The 22,469-nt window shown below is 33.8% G+C and overlaps 2 protein-coding genes and 1 long non-coding RNA gene across 3 annotated transcripts; 2 read left to right on the top strand and 1 right to left on the bottom strand.

Moving 5' to 3' along the window:
* The first annotated feature begins 3,569 nt into the window (after nucleotides 1-3,569).
* On the top strand, nucleotides 3,570-4,796 carry LOC130716606 (uncharacterized). The gene is made up of 5 exons (XR_009012094.1): nucleotides 3,570-3,797; nucleotides 3,884-4,106; nucleotides 4,223-4,321; nucleotides 4,406-4,462; nucleotides 4,553-4,796. It is a non-coding gene; the product is annotated as an uncharacterized LOC130716606 (long non-coding RNA).
* An 875-nt stretch (nucleotides 4,797-5,671) lies between these two features.
* Nucleotides 5,672-13,684, bottom strand: LOC130720275 (potassium channel KAT2-like). The gene is made up of 11 exons (XM_057570900.1): nucleotides 13,407-13,684; nucleotides 13,094-13,309; nucleotides 12,326-12,481; nucleotides 12,180-12,237; nucleotides 11,485-11,802; nucleotides 7,869-8,108; nucleotides 7,487-7,585; nucleotides 7,348-7,380; nucleotides 7,053-7,238; nucleotides 6,132-6,744; nucleotides 5,672-5,962 (listed from the first exon to the last, which is right to left on the bottom strand). The coding sequence occupies exons 1-11, from the start codon at nucleotides 13,559-13,561 to the stop codon at nucleotides 5,829-5,831; spliced, it is 2,208 nt and encodes a 735-aa protein (XP_057426883.1). The 5' UTR covers nucleotides 13,562-13,684; the 3' UTR covers nucleotides 5,672-5,828.
* A 4,934-nt stretch (nucleotides 13,685-18,618) lies between these two features.
* On the top strand, nucleotides 18,619-20,198 carry LOC130719370 (uncharacterized). The gene is made up of 3 exons (XM_057569994.1): nucleotides 18,619-18,791; nucleotides 19,131-19,736; nucleotides 20,063-20,198. The coding sequence occupies exons 1-3, from the start codon at nucleotides 18,619-18,621 to the stop codon at nucleotides 20,196-20,198; spliced, it is 915 nt and encodes a 304-aa protein (XP_057425977.1).
* The last annotated feature ends 2,271 nt before the right edge of the window (nucleotides 20,199-22,469 follow it).

Below are 22,469 nucleotides of genomic sequence, written 5' to 3'. Positions count from 1 at the left end.
AGATTTACTTGCTATTTGTTTGCTGTCAAACTGGTTGAAATGAATCTTCGTTCATGTTTCATCTTGATGTTATACTGCAATGAATAAGATTGCAAGAGCTTTTTGCTTATCATTTAATTGGAGGATTATTGCTCTTACTTACTATATTTATGCAAACTGTAATATCTGTTACCAGGTGTGTAATTGCTGAGGATGGGAAGGTTATAACCTCAGGCAGGAATCGAACTACTGAGACACGAAATGTAATATGATCCATGAACTCTTTTCTGTTTTCATATAGTTATCTTCTATACTTAGTTTCATATTTAGCTGTTCTAGGATATTGACATTAACATCAAAGAAATTGTGGAATAAATTGGAACTAAATTGCAAGTGAGAAGTTTTGTAGTGCTATTAGGTAAAGGAAGAAATATTTGTCATAGCATGGAAGAAATCATGAATTTAAATAAATATTCAGTGGCTATATGAGCTCAACCTTTGTTACAATATCATGGTAGCAACATAAATATGAAGGTTGACTCATACATCTCTACAATCTGTACATCATAAGCTAAAAAATATTGATTTATGTGATTGAAAGCTTGTGACAAAATACTTATAATAATTGGATATGAGTTATATGCTTAAAACCCCAATAGTGGAAACTGATTTAGTCATATTCTGACTTTAAAAACCATAAAGTATTTTTTTGAACATTCTATACACTCTTCAAGTGACAGAAAACAGATAGAAAATTTGGAAAGTTGGAAAAGGTGAAAACATTAACTTAAATTGCTTCCGTTGATATTAGGTTTAATTTACATGACATTTACACATGATCTTTTTGCACTCCGTTATTGGTTAAGGGCCTTAAGTGAGTGATCATTCACACAAATATGAAACTCTTGCTGTGTTATCATTTTTGCTATTTTCACAATGTTAATTCTGCAACTAGACCTTAGTTTAATTATATTATTCTTAGTAATTTCAATTGATGATGACTATATTACATGTTGTTTTTATAGGTACTCTTTCAAGATCGAAGTGTTTGATGGGGCCGGAACTTGTGACAAAAGTTTACCATTTTACACTTTTCATTCCTTTGATGAAAATTGTTAATGCTGCAATGGTTTTTTTTTTCTTTCTGTAAACCCACATGTACAGGTTATGGTTGCAAGTCTTAGTGAGAAGAAATGTGCAGAAGGCATTGGTGCACTGGATTTTCAAGGACAACTTGATGACAAGCCCCAAAATGGGGGAAGGCCTTGCAACATGGCTCATCTTAGGTTTCTTCTTAACCCTTAGAAATTAATGTCATGTTTTTAAGGTTGAGAGTGGTTTTTATCCACTTCTGGTTTTTGCTACTGTTATTTTCGGCTGTGCTCCTTGCTGATTTACTGCAGAAGTTGTTGCTGTGTGCCAAGCCTCTTCATTCTGTTTTCGTTGCTGTTGGAGCCATCTTTTCTTAGGTTGATAGTGACCAGGAGTATTTATCCACTTCTGGTTTCTGCTACAGTTAAATTCTGATGTTCTCCTTGCTGAATTAATGTCAAGTTGTTGTTGTGTGCCATGCCCCTTGATTCATTCTTCATTGCTGCCTTGGAACGTGATTAGAAGTGAGGATATAGACAACAGTGTTGCAGTTGTTCTTTTGTGTCACTGTTATTTATACAGGCTTTCCTTATCTAATTTCCTTTGCTAATTCTCTTTTATTTGTGTATTTTATTTTGCCCCTATCATGTGTACTCTTCTTTAGGCTTTGCCTTGATTATATATATTTGGATTTTTCAAAAAACTTAGGGGCTAATTTGGCTTCAACAGCACAAATACATTTTGGCAAATTCTAATCATTTATAATATTTGCTAATGAATCAAGATATAAGTAGTCTTTATCATTTAAAATTGAGTTGGTTTTTTTTTTCAGGCATCATAGTTATTTTTCCATGTTTCAGTTTTTCTTTGATAGTTCGAGGGATAGATTACAAGAGTCATTTTCATTGTTGTTTTAATGGTTTTCATCCTTAAGCGTCTCCTTCCTGTGTGCCATTTAGTCTTCTTCTTGGTTCAAGTTCAGGTATAAATACTCCTATTTCTATATTTTATACTAAGAGTAAGGCTTATCACTTCTTTCTTTCTCAGTATGTGTACAACTATTGGTTATCTACACCTATTACATAGTCTCTATATTGTTGTTTAGCTATGGTCTCCCAATAAAATATCATGAATTTAAAGCTTGATATTGCTTTTTCTCTCTTGGCCCCTTTATTTTTATTCTATACCCTCTTTTTCTCTAATTTTGATGATATGATATCTGATATGTTGCTGAGAAATTATCTGATGGTGTATATGTTATATTGTGCAAGACAATAAAGAGAATAATGGATTCATCAAAAGTTGAGTGCTGTCACGGAGCAACTAAATGTTGTAGTTTTAGTTTTGATAGTCAATGCCAATCCTCAGACAATCTGTTTCTAATTAGTGACTTATGTTCTATTCATTGGTGGATGCATGCAATGTTTTTACTCATCCCATAGGAGGGCTTTTATGTAATTCAAGGTTAAAAATGCAGATGAACATTTGTAATGCAGATGTACTGCAATATTTTGTTTCTGCATCTTCTGTTTGCAGTGTTCCTTTCTACATGTCTCTTTTTGCATACTTAAGAACTCACCCTCTAATTGCATATTTCAGCTTAATTGAAATTATATACAGCTGAGAAGTATCTTCATTCAGCTCGGTCCGCTGAGAAGTAAAAACTTATGAAAGAAATAACAGATATGAAGAAATTTTTCTATTATTATTGCCCTTTAGTGGTTTGGACTCATGGAATAATGTTTTGTTGACATTTCTTATCCCCATCCACCTTAGATATATAAGAAAACAAAATAGAGAAATGTGAGGAAATGAGATAGGATGAAAGTGAAATGAATAAATCATTACTCTTAGATATGTATACAATTTTAGTTTCAAATATCTCCCTCATAGTCTAATATGTTATTATATTTCAGCCAACTTTTTATCTTTTACAGCCAAGACTGCGCTAAATTACAAGTCGACAAGGGGGTCAAACACAATTAACATTTAAAACTCATAATTCGTATATATAAAAAAGATAAAATATTTAAACATAAACATAAGATAATAACGGTACAAGTGTTTGGCTAATTAAAATTGTATGTCTTAGAAAATTGTATTATTCCATATATATCAAATACTCAATAATTGTAATTAACATTGTAGTTCGTAAAAAATTATCCGTGCATCGCACGGACAAACGGGAATAAACCTAGCGTATGTTATTCTGTCTCTCCAATCCTTATGTTTCTTTCCTTTTAACTACACAATTCATTTTTATTTTTATTTCAGATTATACATAGATAAATTATACATAGATAAAGTATAGTGCCTATCAAAAAGAAAAAAAACATAGATAAAGTATAGAATATAGATAAAGTACAGATTATATATAGATAAATTATAGATTATAGATTATTTGAAATTTTTTTTTATAGATTATAGATGATAGAATTCCTTCAAGCAATTTTGTTCTTTTTTTTTAGGTTTTTTCACTTGGTCAATAACATGTTAATTTGTTCACAACTGTTCACTTCTTACTTCTTATTTTCGTCGGTTCACACTGAAACTTTCTAGTTGTTCGGTTACCTTAGTTTCTACTGCATGCGTAGGGTTTCTTAAACTTTATGGGATTTTGTACGTGTTCACCTTTGCTCGTTGCTAATTCGTTAGATTTTATTCCAATCTCAAGATGAAGATGTTTCTCAACCTAATCGATTGCACGCAATTTTGATAATTTTCAGGTATAATATAATGTCTCGAAATTTTGAGTGACAAATATGCATTGATTTGTTTCCCATCACTTTGTTCACGTTTCCTCTTTGTGTAGTTTGTTAACTTCACTGACAAAGTGTTTAAGAAAGCAAGCACCTTGGTTAAAGAAGCTGCTTTTGCTCCCGTTGCTCCTCCGATGGAGGAAGTCATTGTTGGAAGTCATTCTTGGCGTTTTATTGATTCTTTTTTTAATTATCTACTTGTGTATTTCCCTCTCGGACAAACATAATTGGCCAAATTATCTGGACCTTATCGGATATCAGCCGCGATACCAAATGGTATGTATATATGATTGAATCAAGAGGTCTGCTTTCTTGTCAAATTAGAAGTTGCATAACTACAATAAATTTATTGTGTTTTCAACTTTGTTCTAATGAAAAGTTATTCTGATCAGGATATGTCACATACACGGTTTCCAGTTCTTGATTCTCCGCCTGCGTCACGAGCACATTTTCCTCCTATGCAAGATGAGTCACAAATCCAAAACCAAATTGTATGTATATATATGATTGAAAGCAATGAAATTATTGAATGGATTTGCATTTAATCTGCTTTGATGATAAAATTATATATGTAGGTATGTGATATTTGTCAAACAAAGGGAAAAGAATTGGCCTTTGGATGTGGTCACATGGTGAGGTTTCTTAGATTCACAACATCTTGAATCTTGTTGTTTCAATGTTACTTCAATGATGATATCTAATAGCAGTTGGAATTAATGCAGGCTTGCAAAAATTGTGGATCCAAACTACGCAATTGTCACATATATATGTCGTAAAAGGATCAAAAGTCGTCTTAGGGTGTTTTTATAAATTTAATGATGTGGCTTTAAGAGTGGTCTTGCATAAAAAGATAGTTTGTATTGCAAATGAGTTTGAATTGATTGAAATTTATTTCAATAGCTAGTCGTATAGTACTGTTTATATTAGCTTGTTCTACTTCTATTAAAACTTCTGATCTGTTATGTTTGTCTTTGTGATTCACAATTTCAAAGGGCTTTTAATCTCTCAGTATCTGCGCACATTATACTGGAAAATTTCAGTCCTCCATAATTGAATCGGATCTTTTATGGGTCTTCTTTACCTCTGGTTATATATGTTATATGTTGTTCTAGTAATTAAATTTTTTTTTTTTACATCAGAAAGATAAATTACACCTACCACCCACCCGAGATTGATCCATGGATCTTCCTCTCCCAATCAATATCTCCCCAGCTTTTACCACTTGAATTAACTATCATTCAGGTACATTCTTGTGATTATCTGTTATGTTACTAATTTAATTAGTAAAAGGAATTAAAAGGTAATGATATTAAAAGGAATTAATATGTATTCCAACCCCATAATAGAGTAAATTTTCATATTGATCTGGATCATTTAGTAATTTGGAGCAACAGGTCATAAATTAAAAATAATATAACTCACAGGCAAAAGCAATAGAACAAGGTACTTTCAAGTATGGCATAATAGGACACTAATGAGGTGCTACTCTGGAACATCAGGCAACTCATCAACCTATAAAGCTAGAAGCAATTACTTCAATTGGAAAGTGTCCACATTATAAATATAGCCAATTTCATTTGTAGTTACAAATTTTAGTTATAGCACATCTCAAACATTAATAATGTATAGAAATTAAGAAAAGTGAGTTATAGGTAATTTTGGAAATTTGATATAAATTGAGGACAACTTTGATGCAATTAACTAAATTAACTAGATTTTTTAAAGGGTATGAAGTAGTTGCTTTTTTCTTATATTAAGGAATAGAGGGAGTATATGATTCTCCGATTATCATCACCTACGCAGCTATACCATACCTTCACTATGACTTGCATTTGGCAAAATCACATGAACACAAGTTTTCTGTATTGCAGTAAAGAAGAAAGAGATGATCAACATCTCCAATGACAGTTTATGCCATCTGTTTCTGTACTAGCTATTATCATTACATTCCTGAACTTGAAAGCTCAAAGCTAGCTTTATATCTATACTTGGCTAAGATCATGAACTCAAAATTTCACTGTCACTGCTAAGAAAAAAGAGATGATCACCGTCTCGAATGACACTCATATCGTCTATCTCTGCATTCTCTGCATTGATGACTTTTGTAGGCTTGAAGCCTCCAAACTTCTCTTCTGCAGTTTCACAAGTTGATAGTTAGAATGAGAACATAAGAGAAGTGCATACCATTCTGTGCACAGAATAGTATTAGACCCATAAATACTAGCAGATATCCTATGCTTGTGATTAAATTTTGCAAAATCCTTTTTTTTTAATTTCTAAGTATTTTTAAGTAATGCTTACCAGCAATCCTGAGAAGCTCTTCCAATGAATCAGGCAAGGTTATCAACTTCCCATACTGTCCCTCTGAGGTAGTTCTGTGTTTGCTTAGTGAGTGGATGGTAACTCTCTTGTTGATGGATATTGGTGCTTCTCTTTCAATTGGATGGTTAGAGTTACTTGAATGGGCACTTGTGTGTACTTTTCCTAATGGGAAGTTGGTACTTCTAAGAAAATCTTCTCTTCTTTTTCTGATTGGGTCACTCCTATCGTGGTTAAGGATTTCTGGCTCCATAAACTCTATTATGTGACCATCTAATGTCTTCTCATTTTCTGCTGCTAGAGATTTCTGTTTCCATCTTATGGGACCTAGGTGCTTTTCACTTGCTTCTTTTTCTAGCTGAATTTGAACCATTTCTTGATGACCTCTCTTTGCATCAGCATCATTAAGATCTATTTTGCCATTCTCAAAAATCATGTCATGCAATCTGGTTTCCCCATGTGAATCTAGAATTTTTGTACATCCATGACAAAAACATCCTCTAATGTTGTTCCCATGATGCATTTGGTGAAGCGCTAATCCAGGGTCAGTAGCTGGATATTCAAAACCAAGCTCTTCATGCTCCTTCAGCATCATCTGTCAATATGGATAACAAATCATTAAAAACAAAGGAAAGCTTTTTTTTTCCATTAGGGATAACATATTATCAAAAAAAAACAATTCTTATTTTGAGGTAAACAGGGGGACATATGGGTTGGGTAGGGGGAGGTCTAAGCATCGATTCCTGGTGGGTGTAATTTATCTTTCCGATGTACTAAAGAAGCACTTACGATAAGCAAAAACTTAAAACACTTATAGATAGGTATGTAAACTACTTTCATAAGCTTACCCTAACACTCAAATATTTTTTTTAAAAGGCAGCCTAATTCTTATATCCTTATTACCATTAAAAGATTCTTCATTATAACTGGTGCTTCTTCTGGATTCGCTTGTATGGCATTCATCAATGAAGTTCTGCTGAGTCTTAAAATTTGAGAAAGCTCTGTGGTCCGAACTGTGAAAGGTTGTGGCCTATAGTATAATACTCCAATTTCTCCAAATGTATCTCCTGCAATTGCCTTCTTCATAACCTAAATTGTTGATGTCAAAGTTAGGAGGTTATATTGAAGAGGTTTCATGGTGTACTCTAAATATAAACAAAAGTAAATCTACAATCTTTGAATGTAGTGGTATACATACTTGATCATGACCATCAACACTGTGAATGAGATCCTACAACAGTTAAAATTAATCATGAGAAAAGCAATTCTTACAATTATTGGGAATTATTTTTAGATGTAATGACTGTAATTGAATATTTATGTTTTAGCTCACTCACCACTGCCCCTGAAACTATCATGTATAGGTCCGTTGGAGACTCATTTTGTAGTATAACATCTTCCTTGGGTGGGAAATACTCAGCTTCCATCTCAGTAGCCTGTTGTTGAAATAGTTAATTACATCAGACTTTACCAATTTAGTGCATGTTTGGAAAACCTTTTATTATTGATTCTAAATCCTGAACCGATTTTGGGGACAAGCTCATGTGAGTAGCTTTTGAACTTCAAAATTGATTCAAGAAAAAGAAAAGTTGATCTAAACATGCTATTAATTTCTCATTACAGATAATTAACTGATAAGTCCACTATCTCCACTAAAGAGTTGATATAGACACATGGTAATTGCTATGAGGAATACAAATAAGGCATGTTAAGGAGTACCAGTTGGAAGAGAAAGTCATGTGAGACTCCTTGGAAGAGATAGGAATTCTGCACAATTGGGAAAAATAGATGGTATGCAATGCTCGCACGAATGGCCTTAGGCATGCCATTTATTGTTTCTTGTTGCTTCAATCCTTCGGTTTTGAACCTCAAACACAAGTGTGACAATATTTGATCTTGTACATCATGTGGCAAGTGATTTCTCAATGCAAATTCTGAAGCTGCTCTTACTGTATCTCTCTGTTCCATCAAAACCAATGATCTATTCATTAGAGGGACAAATACATTTGCACATATCTGTCAATACTTTTTAAATATATTACCAATGCAAAAATGAAAGTTTGTGAAGAATAAGATAACTTTCGGGCCAATTCAAATTTGTGCATTCTATAATAGAAACTGAAAAATGAAACTAAAGCGATCAAGTTAGTAGTAAAATAAATAATCTCAACTATTCATAAGCGTTGAACTGTTCTGGTTGTCATCACATAGATGTATAATAAATTATAATATCCTTCAAATCTCAATTGATTGATAATTTTATTTTAAAAGCGATAAATCCCCACATCAAGAGCCACTAAATTTACTTTTAACTTTAGCATTAGGAGTTTTTTTTATTAACATTCATTCTCCATCCACTTTTAGATAAAGAAAGGGATAGAAGTTAGATATGTGATGTAATAATAAGAAAAACTATTATAATTAATAAAATGAATGAAAAATAAGTGTAGATATATATCAAATTCGATAAGAGGTGGGAATTAAAGAAACTGTCCACACTACACGACAAAATTAATTGGCATAATTTTTTATTCTCATAGATGTTTATCACATCCTTCAATTGGTATGAGTTGTCGTGAAAAAAAAAATGGCATGAGTTCAGTAATTCTGGCATCTAATGGCATCAAGCCATTAAATCGAAAATGATCTAGTAAACATATATTTTGTGGTGATATCCTCCCATAAAATACTACTTTTTATGGGACCAATTGTAAGATTCGATACTTCAGTTTCACAAAAAACATTTACGCGTTACACAGGAGAAAAATGTGGATCGAATGATCTTTTGTTATATTCTATTTTGTTTTTTCATCTGCTTAATTCATCATGCTCACACAGCTCGCATAAAAAAATATTAGACAATATATATATATATATATATATATATATATATATATATATATATATATATATATATGTGGATAATGAGAATACTATCATAAACGTTTCAAAATATGAAAATTTGAAAAGTCTTAGAAAACAATAAAAAGTTGATGGGTAATATTTCAGCATTTTTAAGGGGTATTCATTCTTGTTAATCTCTCCCTTTTATAGCTGAAAGCTATGGGGCCAACGGCAAATGAAACCATAAACAAGTTATGCTTGATTTGAGGTCAACATTAAATGTAGAATCAAAACTTTCAAGCTTTTTGTTAGTGGTAATGAATCTAATGATTATCGAGATTCCGGATTTATTTTAAGGATAAATTTAAAGAGTGAAACCCTTTAAAAACATTTATTACAGTAAAAACAGTTTATTTAACATGTTTTTAATATGACAAATTACACTCACTTCTAAGGTTTATCATTATTGTACTCCATCCGTTTTAAAATATATGTTGTTTTAGGTTTAGGGTTTAGGAGTATTTTGAAATATAGTACTCCCTTCGTTCCTAAATAACTGATACTTTAAAGTTGTTGCACAAGTATTACTCCCTCCGTCCCTAATTATAAGCTAAAGTTGAGACTTATGTTTTGTCACTAAATATAAGCTAAAGTTGTAAACGCTAATATTTATTTCCATATTTACCCTTGCATTTATTGGTAGTGGAGCACTATTCATAGTATAATAATTAAAAAGTTCTATCTTAAATAGGGGTAAACATGAAAAGTTGTACATTTTTTTTCAAAAACCAATGCATCAATTAAACCTTTCTTAATAAACGTGATTTTTACAACTTTAGCTTATAATTAGGGACGGAGGGAGTAAGAAATAACAATTAATGTTCTTGTTTTATTAAAATTACAATCTAACTTCTTATTATATCCTTTTATCTCTCTTATTAATTCTAACTTTTCAGTTTTCCTACCACAATAAATGAAGGGTACAATTGGTAAAGTATAATTAATGTTCTTTTGAACTTTGTAAAATGGCAAATAATTAGGAACAAAATTCAGCTAGAAATAATGTCAGTTATATAAGAACGGAGGGAGTACAAATTCTAAAACAACTTACATTTTGGAACGGAGGGTGTACTTATCTATTCTCTCTTGTGTAAAATGCATTGACTATATTTCCGATGTACAGAAAAAATGCATTGACTTCCTCACCTTCATAGAACTTTTATTTGATAATAGATGGGTGATGAGTGTTACAATGATAAATCTTAAGAGAGGTTGATACAATAACAATAAATCTCAAGGGAAGTTAGTGCAATAGTTTTTGATAAAATGAAAATGGTTAGTGTCTTGTCAAACAATAGTGGAGAAGTCAGTGCAACAATAATAAACCTCAGAGGGGAGGTCAGTGTAATTTTCCATTTTTAAAACAGTTGAAAATTATGGATGCAAGTAGATCAGACTGCTGATAGAAGTCTATGACCTATACTACATTAGACTCATGACAATCCAGACCAAATTAATAAATAGACAAGTTGACTTTTTAAAAGTCTATTTATTAGGTCACTCAGAAAGTCTAGTAAACCTAACAAACTAATCTATTTAAGTTAAATTTTAAATAATTATAGTTATTTTAAATATAAATATATTTCATTATTTTTACATTACATTTTTATGATAATAGATATCTTAAAATTATATATTTATATGTTTAAACATGTTAGATTAACCAGTTTTCAAAAAACAAATATAATGATTAACCATATAAATTCCTTTAGAAATGAATTGATGAACTATTTATTTTGATTTAAATTATCTAATGATTTTAATATATTTTATCTCATTGACATATAAGTCTATTGAAATGTTTACAAATAAAGTTTTCGGTTTACTTAAATGTCTTATTCTAAAATAAGCTTTTAAATAGATTACCAGGCTAAATCGGACTTTCAAATTGATCAAACTCAAATCTAAACAGAAGTCCATAACAGGTAACAAGTCAGACGTAGGCCTTAAACATTTTAAGTAGGTCAGACATGTTTAAGTAAATTAAAGCACAAGTCTATTTCTACCTTTATTGAAAATATTCTAGAAAATATATTAAATACTCTTAGGTAATGTTCGTCACAATTTTTTAAAAAATGTTTCCCATTTTTCAAAATTGAGAAAATTATTTATCATACCCTGTTTTTAAAAACTGTTATAATTTTTTTCATTCTTAAAAATAAAATCTCAATATAACTCAGAAATGTTTTCTACTTTTAGTTTTTAAATTAAAACTTTGTAACGTTGTAAGACACTTCATTTAAACTTTTGACAAACAAATTTTAAAAATTGTTAAAAATTATTTTTAAATACAGAAAACTAAAATAGAAATAAAACAAGCTCTACATCCTCATGTTAACTTATTTTAATTCTAACATTTGAAATATCTAAAGTTGTTGGCAAGTAGGAATAAATTAAGCAATAGAAGAATCTCAAGTTTGAGAGAACATACAAAGTTTCTTGTATGGCTTGTCCAGTGGACTACGAGATTTGTCATGTTTCCAATGATGTATGATGTTAATCCCAAGTTGAACAACATGTAAAAGATATCAAACAACATCTCTCTGGTGTTTTCAGCATGCAAATCTCCATAGCCAGTGGTAGTAAGTGTGACAATGGACCAATACATAGATATAACATATCTATCCCAAAGACTTAGCTGTTTAAAATTTGGGTACACTGAACCAATCCAGGTCGTTTTGGCATCAGGGTACCTATCTGCAATCACATAGTTAAAGCATCCAGCACAGTGTACAGCAAACAAGGTAACCTGAAATTTGATGAAAGTGACACTCAATTCTTAAGGATGAAAATGATATATATTCACCTTGAAATTATGAAAAAAAAACAAAAAGGGTAAAGAATATTTTATCTCAAAATTTAGTTTTAGTTTTTATTTGAAATACTTCATTTTGATCCTTTATTTTCTGACACATATTCTTCTTGACACTAATTAAATGGTAAAAAATTTGGTTTGTTATTTGTCCATCAACCTTATCAAATACTAAATCAAAAAGAAAAACAAACCATGATAAAGTAAAATGAGATATTATCATTTTTATATGTAAAAAAGAGAGATATTATTAAAATAAATATTTAACATTTTATTTATGTAGCCAAACAAAAACAGAGGCTTTAGAAGCTTACAGCAATGAGCTTTGAGCACCTTGTCCAGAAGTAATTAAAGCGAATGTCCTTCTCGAGTCTGAAGGAAATCACAGAAGCTAGTAAGCATTGTGATATGGAAGAAATGCAAAACCATAAGGTATTAAGGTTATATAATGGTTTTGGACCTTGCAAACAGAGAACTAACTCGTCTCAGACGCCATAACCGAAGCATGTTGAGAATTTTGAAGCCAATCTCGCTACTATGTTCAGTGAAGAGGAGGCTGATGGATTGAAAAGGTGCAGTTGAACACACATCAAAGATGAGCCAGGTAGATATGTACCTGCAAGTTTGGTGGAGTTTCATCAATCAAGTAAAAAACAAAGTTTCTTTCGGTCTTCACCATTTGTTTGTTTTACCATTCATATAAAAATGTGATAGCTAAGTCCACTTCTTTACCTCCAATCAAATAAAGTAAAAGTACATTGAAATTAATAATTTGGCTTTTAAGGAAACAAAATGTCAAATCACTTAGAACCTGTACTTAATTAAATGAATAATGATTCATATACACATCACTTTTCTTTCATCTCATTTCCAGTCAATTTTTCTTAATTCCTATCTCTCTCTCCAATTCCCGTCACATCACATATCACATCACTTATTTATCTGTTATTTCTTCAGTGCCTCTCAAGGTGGAGGTGGAATTGATTGGTGAACAAAGCATACATTATTGTTAATTAAACTCTCCACCTTCATTCACATAAAACACATTGGAATGAACAATTTGACATTCCAACAAACAAAATGTGATTAAATGTGCGGATGAATGGAAAAGAGAACATATTCTTATTTTCTAAATTAAAGAAAATGTCACTGAGTAATTAGAAGGTAAGAAGAACTTACCTCACTGCAATTTTCTTAGGTATGAATGAAAAACAGAGTGAGTATTTACCTCACTGCAATTTTCTTAGGATCATCAACAAGAAGGTAAGAGTGGCTATCAAGATATGCAACAAAGAATGTCAGCACTATGTCAATGGCAAAGAAGCCATTGACAATGTTGTCTATGATGAAGAGTGCGTCTTGCTTATAAGGAAGAAAGGCAAATTCGAATGGGCAAATCCATGCAGAGTAAATGACCAGGACAATCAACAACATCTCCCAAGCCCTGCAATAACAGCATATATATGAGACACGAAACAATTACAGAATCAAAGAAGTAACACTATTGTGAAGATGTGAGTATGATGAGCTATCATCATCACCTGTAACGTGGACTGAAAGGGGAAATTATGTAACTTCGAAGCCTAGTTTCTTGGTTGATTCGGGCTCCAAGAGATGGCAAAATATCACTAGACAAAAAGCTGCTATATGGAAAATTTCCCATTTGGAAAAAGTTTTGGGCAGAGGAGAATGGCATGATGAGTTTGAGCTTTGAAATGCTCAAGGCTAATAAAGCAGATCAATGTAGTTGTACTCTCACGGGGTTAGAAATCAGCATATATATAGTTGTGTTCACTTTTGACCCCTTTTCCCGTGCCTCTTTGTTGAGATGCTTGTGATGTAGTCTAAACTCTAAAGGAATAAGTAAGAAGGTTATGCGCCTCATTTGAAAGAAAGGATATAGAAGAGTGTGGTAAAACGTGGAGGTTAAGTGTTCCATCTTGTATCCACAAATAAAGTAACGAACAAAATGGAAGAAAAGATGGACAAATACTTTTTGATGAACAGAAGAAATAAGTCTTTTTGCAGAATATTCTGTGTGTGGATTGTGTATCTACCTAAACTTTCTTTCAAAAATCAGCTCTTAATTTATCCAAATAATGATTAGTTTTGCAGCATTACTTAGATTATTTATAAACCAAGATTTCTCCTTTGACTTAAACAATGTGGGTGTTTTCATTTGAAATTCACAGATAGACCAAACAGCATTAGTAGGAGATTCTACATAGGAAGCCAGTTAGACCAATAAAGCTATTTTAGATGTCGTAACACTTCAATTGTTCCCATTCTGTTGTACCCACACGGCGGTGCTTCAGTTTCATATGCACCGTTGGATCTGATATTTTTAAATTTTAACGGTTCAGATAAATTAGCATTAAAATAATTCATTTGTTAATTATATCTTAATTTACAGAAACACCCTTCTTCTTCCCCAACCCACCCCACCCCTTTTCCTTCCCCCACCGCCCACCTCCGCAGCCCACATCCAGTGACCCTCACCATCAAACCATCAAAATCTTCCAGATCTGCCACAGCCACCGGCCTCCACCGTCTACCGGAGCCTTACCCCACCCCAGTACTCACACATACTCTGTCGTTCCAAACCTGCACGTTGTTTGCTCCTTCACAAATCAACCACCACCACCACTGATCAGGAACCGCAGTGGACGGCGGAGATTGGCGCCGGCACAGGGAATGATGGGTACTCCGATCGTGCGCTTCCGGGCAGTGAAATGGATTTCTTTGAGGGGCCTCAGTGGGACACTGTTGGCTTGATGGGAGAGTACTTGTGGGTTGCTGGTGTTGTTTTTGCGGTATAGCTGAATCTTCTTCTTGCTATTTTGCTATTTTCTAGCTTCAAACTTTAGAACTTTTTGTGTTGCTGATTTGTGTGTAGTATTATTTCCTTATAAGGTTTTCTTGGTACATGTGGATTAGAATTGCATTTAGATAAGGATAAATAAGATAATAATCCTTTATTGTTCATATTCAAACAAGATCTGGAAAATCTAGGATGATGATGGTGGAAGGAGCAAGGAGGAAAAAATTAAGAAAATAAGGATATTTTTATCTAATCACTGAAAAAATGAAACTGAAGCACCGTGTGTCAGTTTCAAACTGACTCACGGTAGATGCAGCCCTCAATAGAATCCCAAAACTTCAATTTTACCCATTTCTGTTTCCTTGAGGTTTTGTATCGGTATAGATACAGAGTATGAGATCTAGGAAAAAACAAGGGAGTTGATTCTGGTGCCACCCTATTTCATCTTCATGCAATCTCATTTCTGAAAAATAACCCTAGCTCTCATTTTTGCACTCCATAAATTAAAATCGGAATTACTTTTTAATAAAGCAATTCTTCACATACAAAATGCGAAATTTACTTTATGAAAAAGTAGTTAAACTTCAAAACATCGAATGAGTTTTTTCTACCGCACTAGTAGCTTAAAAGTTATCACAATGGGTATTGGATCTATTGGGTACGCATAAAAAATATTCATTATGGGTAAGGTAAAAATTGATGGCTAAATGGATATGAGGTTATGTATGGGTAAATATACCCACAAAAAGTAGTGGGTATGAGTGCGGGTATGAGTATTTTTGTACTCAACCCGCCCCATACCAAAGTACTCATACCCGCACACACATTATTATTATTATTATTATTATTATTATTATTATTATTATTATTATTATTATTATTATTATTATTATTATTATTATTATTATTATACACATTTGGAAACATATTTGAAATAGCTTTCTAACTTACTCTTTTTAAAAAAATAAGTGAGTAAGTAAAGTTTTAACTTTAACATTGTATTAAAAAATCTAAAAGCTAAAATCTTTTAAGAAAATAATCTTATTTGAATGAACTTTTGAAATTCTAATTAATATTTTTATGTCATTATAGTAATTGTATTTTTGTTATCTATTTAAATGAAAATAGTAAAAGTTATTTAGTTAACTAAATTGCGGGTAATGGGCATTAGTATTAGCATATAGGTACCCAGAGGGCATGAGTACGGGCATTCAAGTTACTACCCACGTGGGTATGGGGACGAGTACAAGTCAGTTTTGAAAATGCGGGTACGAGAATGGGTACTATTGTGCCCTACCTAGACCCTACCCATTGGCATCCCTAACTACATATGTAAGATATAACTATATGACCAAACACATAGAATTAGCTCACTAGTTCATTCGATGAACGATTATGGGACCAATCCATGGGATGAGCCCAAATACGCTCTAGTAAGGATTAGGGTTAGCCACCTTGTAGAGGCTTATAAATTAAGCATAAGATGCTAAAATTCTAAAGGCTTAATTGCAACTTTAGTCCCTGACGTTTACCAAAACCATAATTTTAGTCCCTCATCTAATTTAATTACAAGATTAGTTCCTCACGTTCCCTCCCGTTTGCAACGTTAGTCATTCCATCTAATTATTAACGGAGAAGGATTATGTGGCAATGCACATGCCTCTCATGTGACTAAAAAAAACGTTTTAACTGCAACTTTGGTCCCCGACTTATACACGTTATGTAGTTTTGGTCCTTAAAGTTCAAAACTTGCATTCAAATTTATATAAAAACAAAAACAAAACCAGAAAATGATAAGTATTCATATTCTTCAAATTTAATTACATATTTAATAAATCATAATCAGACATAATATTATAAATTTTAATTTTAAATAATTAAAAATATATGTATTGATTTGTTTATACTTTATAGAATAATAAAATATCTTTAATCAGTACATTCAACTTGCTATAAAAGATATCGAATAAAAAAATGGAGGATTATCTATAAATAATTTCAATTTAAATTAAATAGGATAGAAAGAGAAACAATTATGATTGTTATCAAAACATTACTGAATAAGAATTCAAATAAATATTTTATAAAATCATAATCAGGTAGGCATAGTAAAATAAATTTTAATTTGAGTGCAATTTTTGAAGAAGATGAATAGTTAATCATTTTTATTTATTTATTGTCTTTTATTAATTTGGATGCAATTTTTAAACTTTAAGGACCAAAACTACACAATGTGTATAAGTAGGGGACCAAAAGTGCAGTTAAATCATTTTTCTTGGTCACATGAGAGGCATGTGCGTTGCCACATAAGCCTTCTCTGTTAAAAATTGGACGGAAGGACTAACGTTGCAAACGAGAGGGAACGTGAGGGACTAGTCTTGTAATTAAATTAGGTGAGGGATTAAAATCGTGGTTTTTATAAACGTTAGGGACTAAGGTCATTAAGAGGTGATTCACAATGAGGATTGTTGTGGATATGAGGCTACAACTTCTTTGTTCGCTCAGGTCATTAAGAGGTGATTCACATCTTTTGTTGGTTTGATTTTATCTATGAACTTTAATGCATGCATTCGCAAGACATCTCATATAGCAAATTCATATTCTGTTGTGGTAATTAACCGCATTATTCCTTATTTCCCTTCACCATCAACAAATGCAAGTGAGCGTCAACCTAGAAAGAACAAGATAATGAATTGATGCAAATTGATGATACGAGTATGACAATATCAAGGGTTTTATGTGTATGATACAAGTAGATGTTTCATTTATATATACATAAAAGAAGTAAAAATTTATGAATTAATTTTGGTTAATGTGTATCCAAGAAGTAGTCATTTTTTGTTTGAAAAGTTTGAAGTTGATCAAAGTAGCACAAGAAAGGGGGGTTTTTTGAAGCAATGGAATTCTGAAATTTTCGGAGATCTGAATCTGAAAAAGAAGGAAATTGTGAAGAAATTAAATGATCTATATATGGCAGCAACAATGGAGCATTTTTCAGAGGTCGAGAGCAATCATAGAAAGGAATTAACAACAGAGTTGTGGCATGTTTCAAATTTACAAGAGTCAATGCTATGTCAAAAATCCAGAATTCGATGGTTGAAGGAGGGGGATGCTAATACAAGTTTTTTCCATGGTATTGTGAATTGGAAGAGAAGATCTAATTGTATGAGTGGCTTGAATCTGGATGGTAGGTGGGAGGAGAAACCATAAGTAGTGAAGGAAGGGGTAAAAGAATTTTTTGCTAACGGGTTTAAGGAGAGCGGCGACTTGTTTCTTAACCTGGATGGGGTTCCATTCAAGCGACTCACGTTGGCAGACAACACTATGTTAGTTGCTGAATTTGATTTGGAGGAAATTCGGGAAGCTGTATGGGACTGTGATGGAAATAAGAGCCCAAGTCCGGACGGATACAATTTTAAATTCATTAAGGATTTCTAGGATATCATAAAACTTGATGTAAAGCACGTCGTGGATGATTTCTACAGAAGCGGTAGATGGCCTCGAGGTACGAACTCATCTTTTATTGCTCTAATTCATAACGTTGAGTCACCTCAAAATCTTAATGAATTTAGACCCATTTCGCTGGTTGGCTGTTTGTATAAAATTGCACTAAAATTCTGGCAGCTCGCATTAAAAAGGTTCTGTATAAAGTGATAGATACAAATCAGTTTGCTTTTCTTGGTGGGAGGAGTATGTTGGACTCTGTTATCATAGCAAATGAATCTATTCATGAAGCTAAGAGCATGAAGGTTCCTTCTCTTATTTTCAAAGTAGACTTCGAAAAAGCGTATGATTCTATCCGGTGGAGTTTCTTAGTCTATATGTTGCGGAGACTTAATTTTGATGAGAGATGGATTCATTGGGTCTATGGGTGCCTTGATTCATCTTTTGTTTCTGTTCTAGTCAATGGCAGCCATACAGGTGAATTTAAAATGGAGAAGGGGATCCGACAAGGGGATCCTCTTGCACCATTTCTCTTCTTGGTGGTAGCGGAAGGGCTGAATGGAATCATGAAACAAGCAGTGTTAACCAAGAATTTCCTTCCACTATGTATTGGTAAGAATGAAAAGGTAGATGTGTCTCTGCTTCAATTTGCTGACAAAATGTGAGGACTTTAAAATACATTCTACGTTGCTTTGAATTAGCCTCAGGAATGAGGGTGAATTTTCATAAGAGTAAGTTGGCAGGAGTTTCAATTGGGGGGGTCTACCGTGGCTCGCTTTGCTTCATTGTTGAACTGTAGGACTATGGATATCCCCTTCATCTATTTGGGTATTCAGGTTGGGTGTAACCCGAGAAGATTGATATCTTGGGAACCAGTAGTACAGAAGTTGAAAAGCAAGCTATCTTCATGGAAGAGCAAACACCTCTCTTTTGGTGGTAGGGTATGCCTTATTAAGAGTGTCTTAACTGCAATTCCTCTTTTCTATCTCTCTTTTTTCAGGATGCCCAAAGGTGTGTTAAAGCAATGCAAGCAAATTATGTCTCTTTTTCTATGGGGAGGGTCTGATGAAGATCGGAAGGTAGCATGGGTTAATTGGGAAGATCTTTGCAACCCAAAGTCAGCGGGTGGGCTCGGGATTAGAGATTTGGAATGTTTCAATCTAGCATTATTGGGAAAGTGGAGATGGGGCTTAATGCTTGAGAAGGACCAACTTTGGTGCAAAGTTCTTTATGCAAAATATGGGGATGGTCAAGCAAAGAAAGTGTCAATTTGGTGGGCTGATTTTCTGAAATCTTGTGTTGGTTCAGAAGCAAATTTTTGGTTTGAAAACGCGGTTAGCAGGAGAATAGGGGAAGGGGATGATACTTGGTTTTGGAGGGAAGACTGGTTTGGGAATGGTAAATTTTGTGATATGTTTGCTGATCTATTTCAGGTCTCGGCCCAACAAGAGTTGAGGGTGGTGGAGATGGGTTGCTGGGAAGTAGATAAATGGCTCTGGAATTTACAATGGTCATGTAGGTTGGATGATGGCTGTGTAAATCAACTGTCATCTCTTCTAAATATTTTGTCATCCTTCACCCCAATTAGAGGTCAGAAGGATAGATGGTTCTAGATAAAGGAAGGCAATGGCATATTTTCTGTTTGTTCGGCTTATGAGGCTTTGGCTCTTGATGTTAGTTGGGAAGAGGAACCAAGCTTCGATTTGTTGTGGGGAGCACAAGCTCCGTCAAATGGAATTGCATTGGGTTGGAAGGTTTTATTGGATAGAATCCAAACTAAAAATAATCTGGTGCATATATACATCCCAACTGCTAATTTGTCATGTCCTTTGTGTGAAGTTACGGAAGAAAGTTCAAGCCATTTGTTCTTTTCCTGTCCGATGGCTTGGAAAATGTGGTGTTTGACTCATAAATGGTTGGGTTTTTCTGTAGCTGTTCCTTGGCTGGCCAAAGATCATCTGCTGCAGTTTGTGGGTCTTGGGCCATCGAAAGCAAGGGTTGGTCTGTTGGTGATTTGGCTGGCAGTTATATGGCAAATCTGGGTGGGGCGAAATGCAAAGTTGTTTAGGGAGGAGGAATTTAGTTTGACAGTGTGCTTTGATCAAGCTCGAATGAAAGCTTGGCTTTGGCTTAAATCAAAGAATAAGAAATTCAGTCATGCTTTGTCAAAGTGGATTGGTGAGCCGTTATCTTGTTTAGATGACATGTAATGGGATGATATATCTGCGGCTGATATAAGCTGCGTGTTGTCTTCAATTTTTATGTAATGTTGATGCTATTAACGTGACATAGCTGCAGGTTAACACATGATTTTCAATGGCATGCTGTACTTTGACACTAACAGACAGGTGTGTTGTATTATTATTATTAATAACTCATGATGGAGATCTTGTGGAGGAACTTGAAGGCATTGCATTGGGATAAAGCTGTTGGATTGTTTGAAGACTTTCTGTTGGGCCATGGCTCTTTGGCTATTTTATTTCAGGTTTTTGTATAGTCCTCCTTGAAGACTCCTTCTTGATTTCTGAATCCATGTACTCTTTTTTCTTCACCAGGTTTTCCCAAGGGGGTTTTTTCTGGTAAGTGTAAGATCAAGATTTGATCATGTAGTACAACTCTATGTTTTGATGATTACATGTTAACCTTTGTGTATGAACAATTATGGTACTCTAACGTTGTTTTCTGAGTGTTTATGTGACAGGCTCTGACTCTGGTCAATACTCACACTTATCAGAAGCACTATGCCCAAAGAGTTACCTATACAACGCTTTTGCACTCACTATGTTCTTTTGAACAGTAGTATATGCTTCAGAAGTTCTGAAGTTTACAAGCTCTGATATGGATTCAGATCACTTGAAGTTCTGAAGACCAGAAGTTCTGAAGTTCCAGAAGCTCTGAAGGTTCAGAGGCTCTGAAGGATCAGAAGTTCTGAAGGTCCAGAAGCTGAGAAGTGAAGACTCTGAAGTCCAAGATTAAGCTGGCTTTGAAGACCAAATACTTTCTACTCTAAGGTCCAGAAGCAGAAGTTTCGAATATCAGAGGATCCAAGCTTCCCTCTGACTCTGATCACCAAGCTTCACAAGTTCCAACATGAAGCATCGCTCTGATCAGAAGTCAACTAGGATAAAGGTCACGTCGTTGTCCAAGTACAAAAGCAATTGTACTTTCCTGACGACCTTACCTAAGATATTCAGCCATAGCAGAATCTGGAAGTTACAGATTTGCCCTCCAACGGTAGCAATCCATGCAACGGATACAACCCTAATCCTTGGAGTATATAAAGAGGCTGAAGATGAAACATGCCGCCTAAGAAACTTTGTTCAAGCTCAAGAAATATTTTATATTCTCTTAGAAATCTTTCTTCAAACTGATCTTATTGTGTTTACCTTAGCTTTCTGAGAAGCATTTCATTGTAAACTCAAACATTCAAACAGTTAGTTTATTTTTTCCTTAAGGGACCAAGGTTGGTCAGATCCCTGAGAAGACTAAGAGAGTGAATCTTAGTGTTTACTAGTTCATTGTATTGTTAGTCACTGAGCAGGTTGCTAGTGCAGTTGTAACAAACTCTGAATAGTGGATTGCCTTCATTCTAAGAAGGAAGAAATCACCTTAACGGGTGGACTGGATTAGCTTGAGGGATTTATCAAGTGAACCAGGATAAAATCCTTGTGTGCTTTCCTCAAATCTTATCTTAGCACTTTGCATTCTTTGTTTGAGAGATTTGTTAAAATCTCAAGTGGGAAAAGTTTTATCTGAAAACGCTATTCAAACCCCCCTTTCTATCGTTTTTCATACCTTCAGTAAGGTTTTAATGAGACATGATTTCTTTAATCTGTCATCATGGAGGTGGTGGGTGGTGGATTTTTACTAGTAGTAGGTTCTTTGATATGTTGCCTTGTAATTTTTCTACTTCATTTTATTTTCTCTCATTTTTCCTACCTGTATTGGGTTTGTTCTGGGAATGAACATTGAGGAAAGGTATATGTTCTAGGAATGGACATTGAAGAGAGGCATAGTACCTAGAGGGATTGTGCCAAGAGAGAGTGAGAATGAGAGAGAGTGCTGAATTTCAAGTGTTATTTCATCAAATGAGCCAAAAGTCCCCTCCAATTGATAACTACCTCCTATTTATAGAGCTTGGGTACTACCTATTGGGCCAATTGGGCCTCCGAGGTCAAGGCCCAACTGAAGGCCAGGGCCCCGCCTCAGGGCGGGATACATGCTGGGCGTTGCCCCTCTAGGGGCTCGCCCAGTCCACTAGTCCACAAGACACCGAGCTCGAGGTACGAGAGCTAAGGGTGTCTTTTAAATGCTGTTTGTACACCGGAATCTACACTGC

The sequence above is a fragment of the Lotus japonicus genome, chromosome 5 (genome assembly GCF_012489685.1).
Source record: "Lotus japonicus ecotype B-129 chromosome 5, LjGifu_v1.2".
Taxonomy (NCBI): domain Eukaryota; kingdom Viridiplantae; phylum Streptophyta; class Magnoliopsida; order Fabales; family Fabaceae; genus Lotus; species Lotus japonicus.
This window is presented reverse-complemented; position numbering and strand designations above follow the sequence as displayed.

Coding starts and splice junctions, on each gene's coding strand:
- LOC130720275 (XM_057570900.1), bottom strand. CDS start 13,561: ATGCCATTCTCCTCTGCCCAAAACTTTTTCCAAATGGGAAATTTTCCA. Junction 7,586..7,868: donor ATGACTTTCTCTTCCAACTG/GTACTCCTTAAC, acceptor TTTCAACAACAG/GCTACTGAGATGGAAGCTGA. Junction 5,963..6,131: donor AGAGCTTCTCAGGATTGCTG/GTAAGCATTACT, acceptor GTGAAACTGCAG/AAGAGAAGTTTGGAGGCTTC.
- LOC130719370 (XM_057569994.1), top strand. CDS start 18,619: ATGGAGAAGGGGATCCGACAAGGGGATCCTCTTGCACCATTTCTCTTC. Junction 18,792..19,130: donor CTTCAATTTGCTGACAAAAT/GTGAGGACTTTA, acceptor CTCTTTTTTCAG/GATGCCCAAAGGTGTGTTAA. Junction 19,737..20,062: donor AGAGGTCAGAAGGATAGATG/GTTCTAGATAAA, acceptor GTTTTTCTGTAG/CTGTTCCTTGGCTGGCCAAA.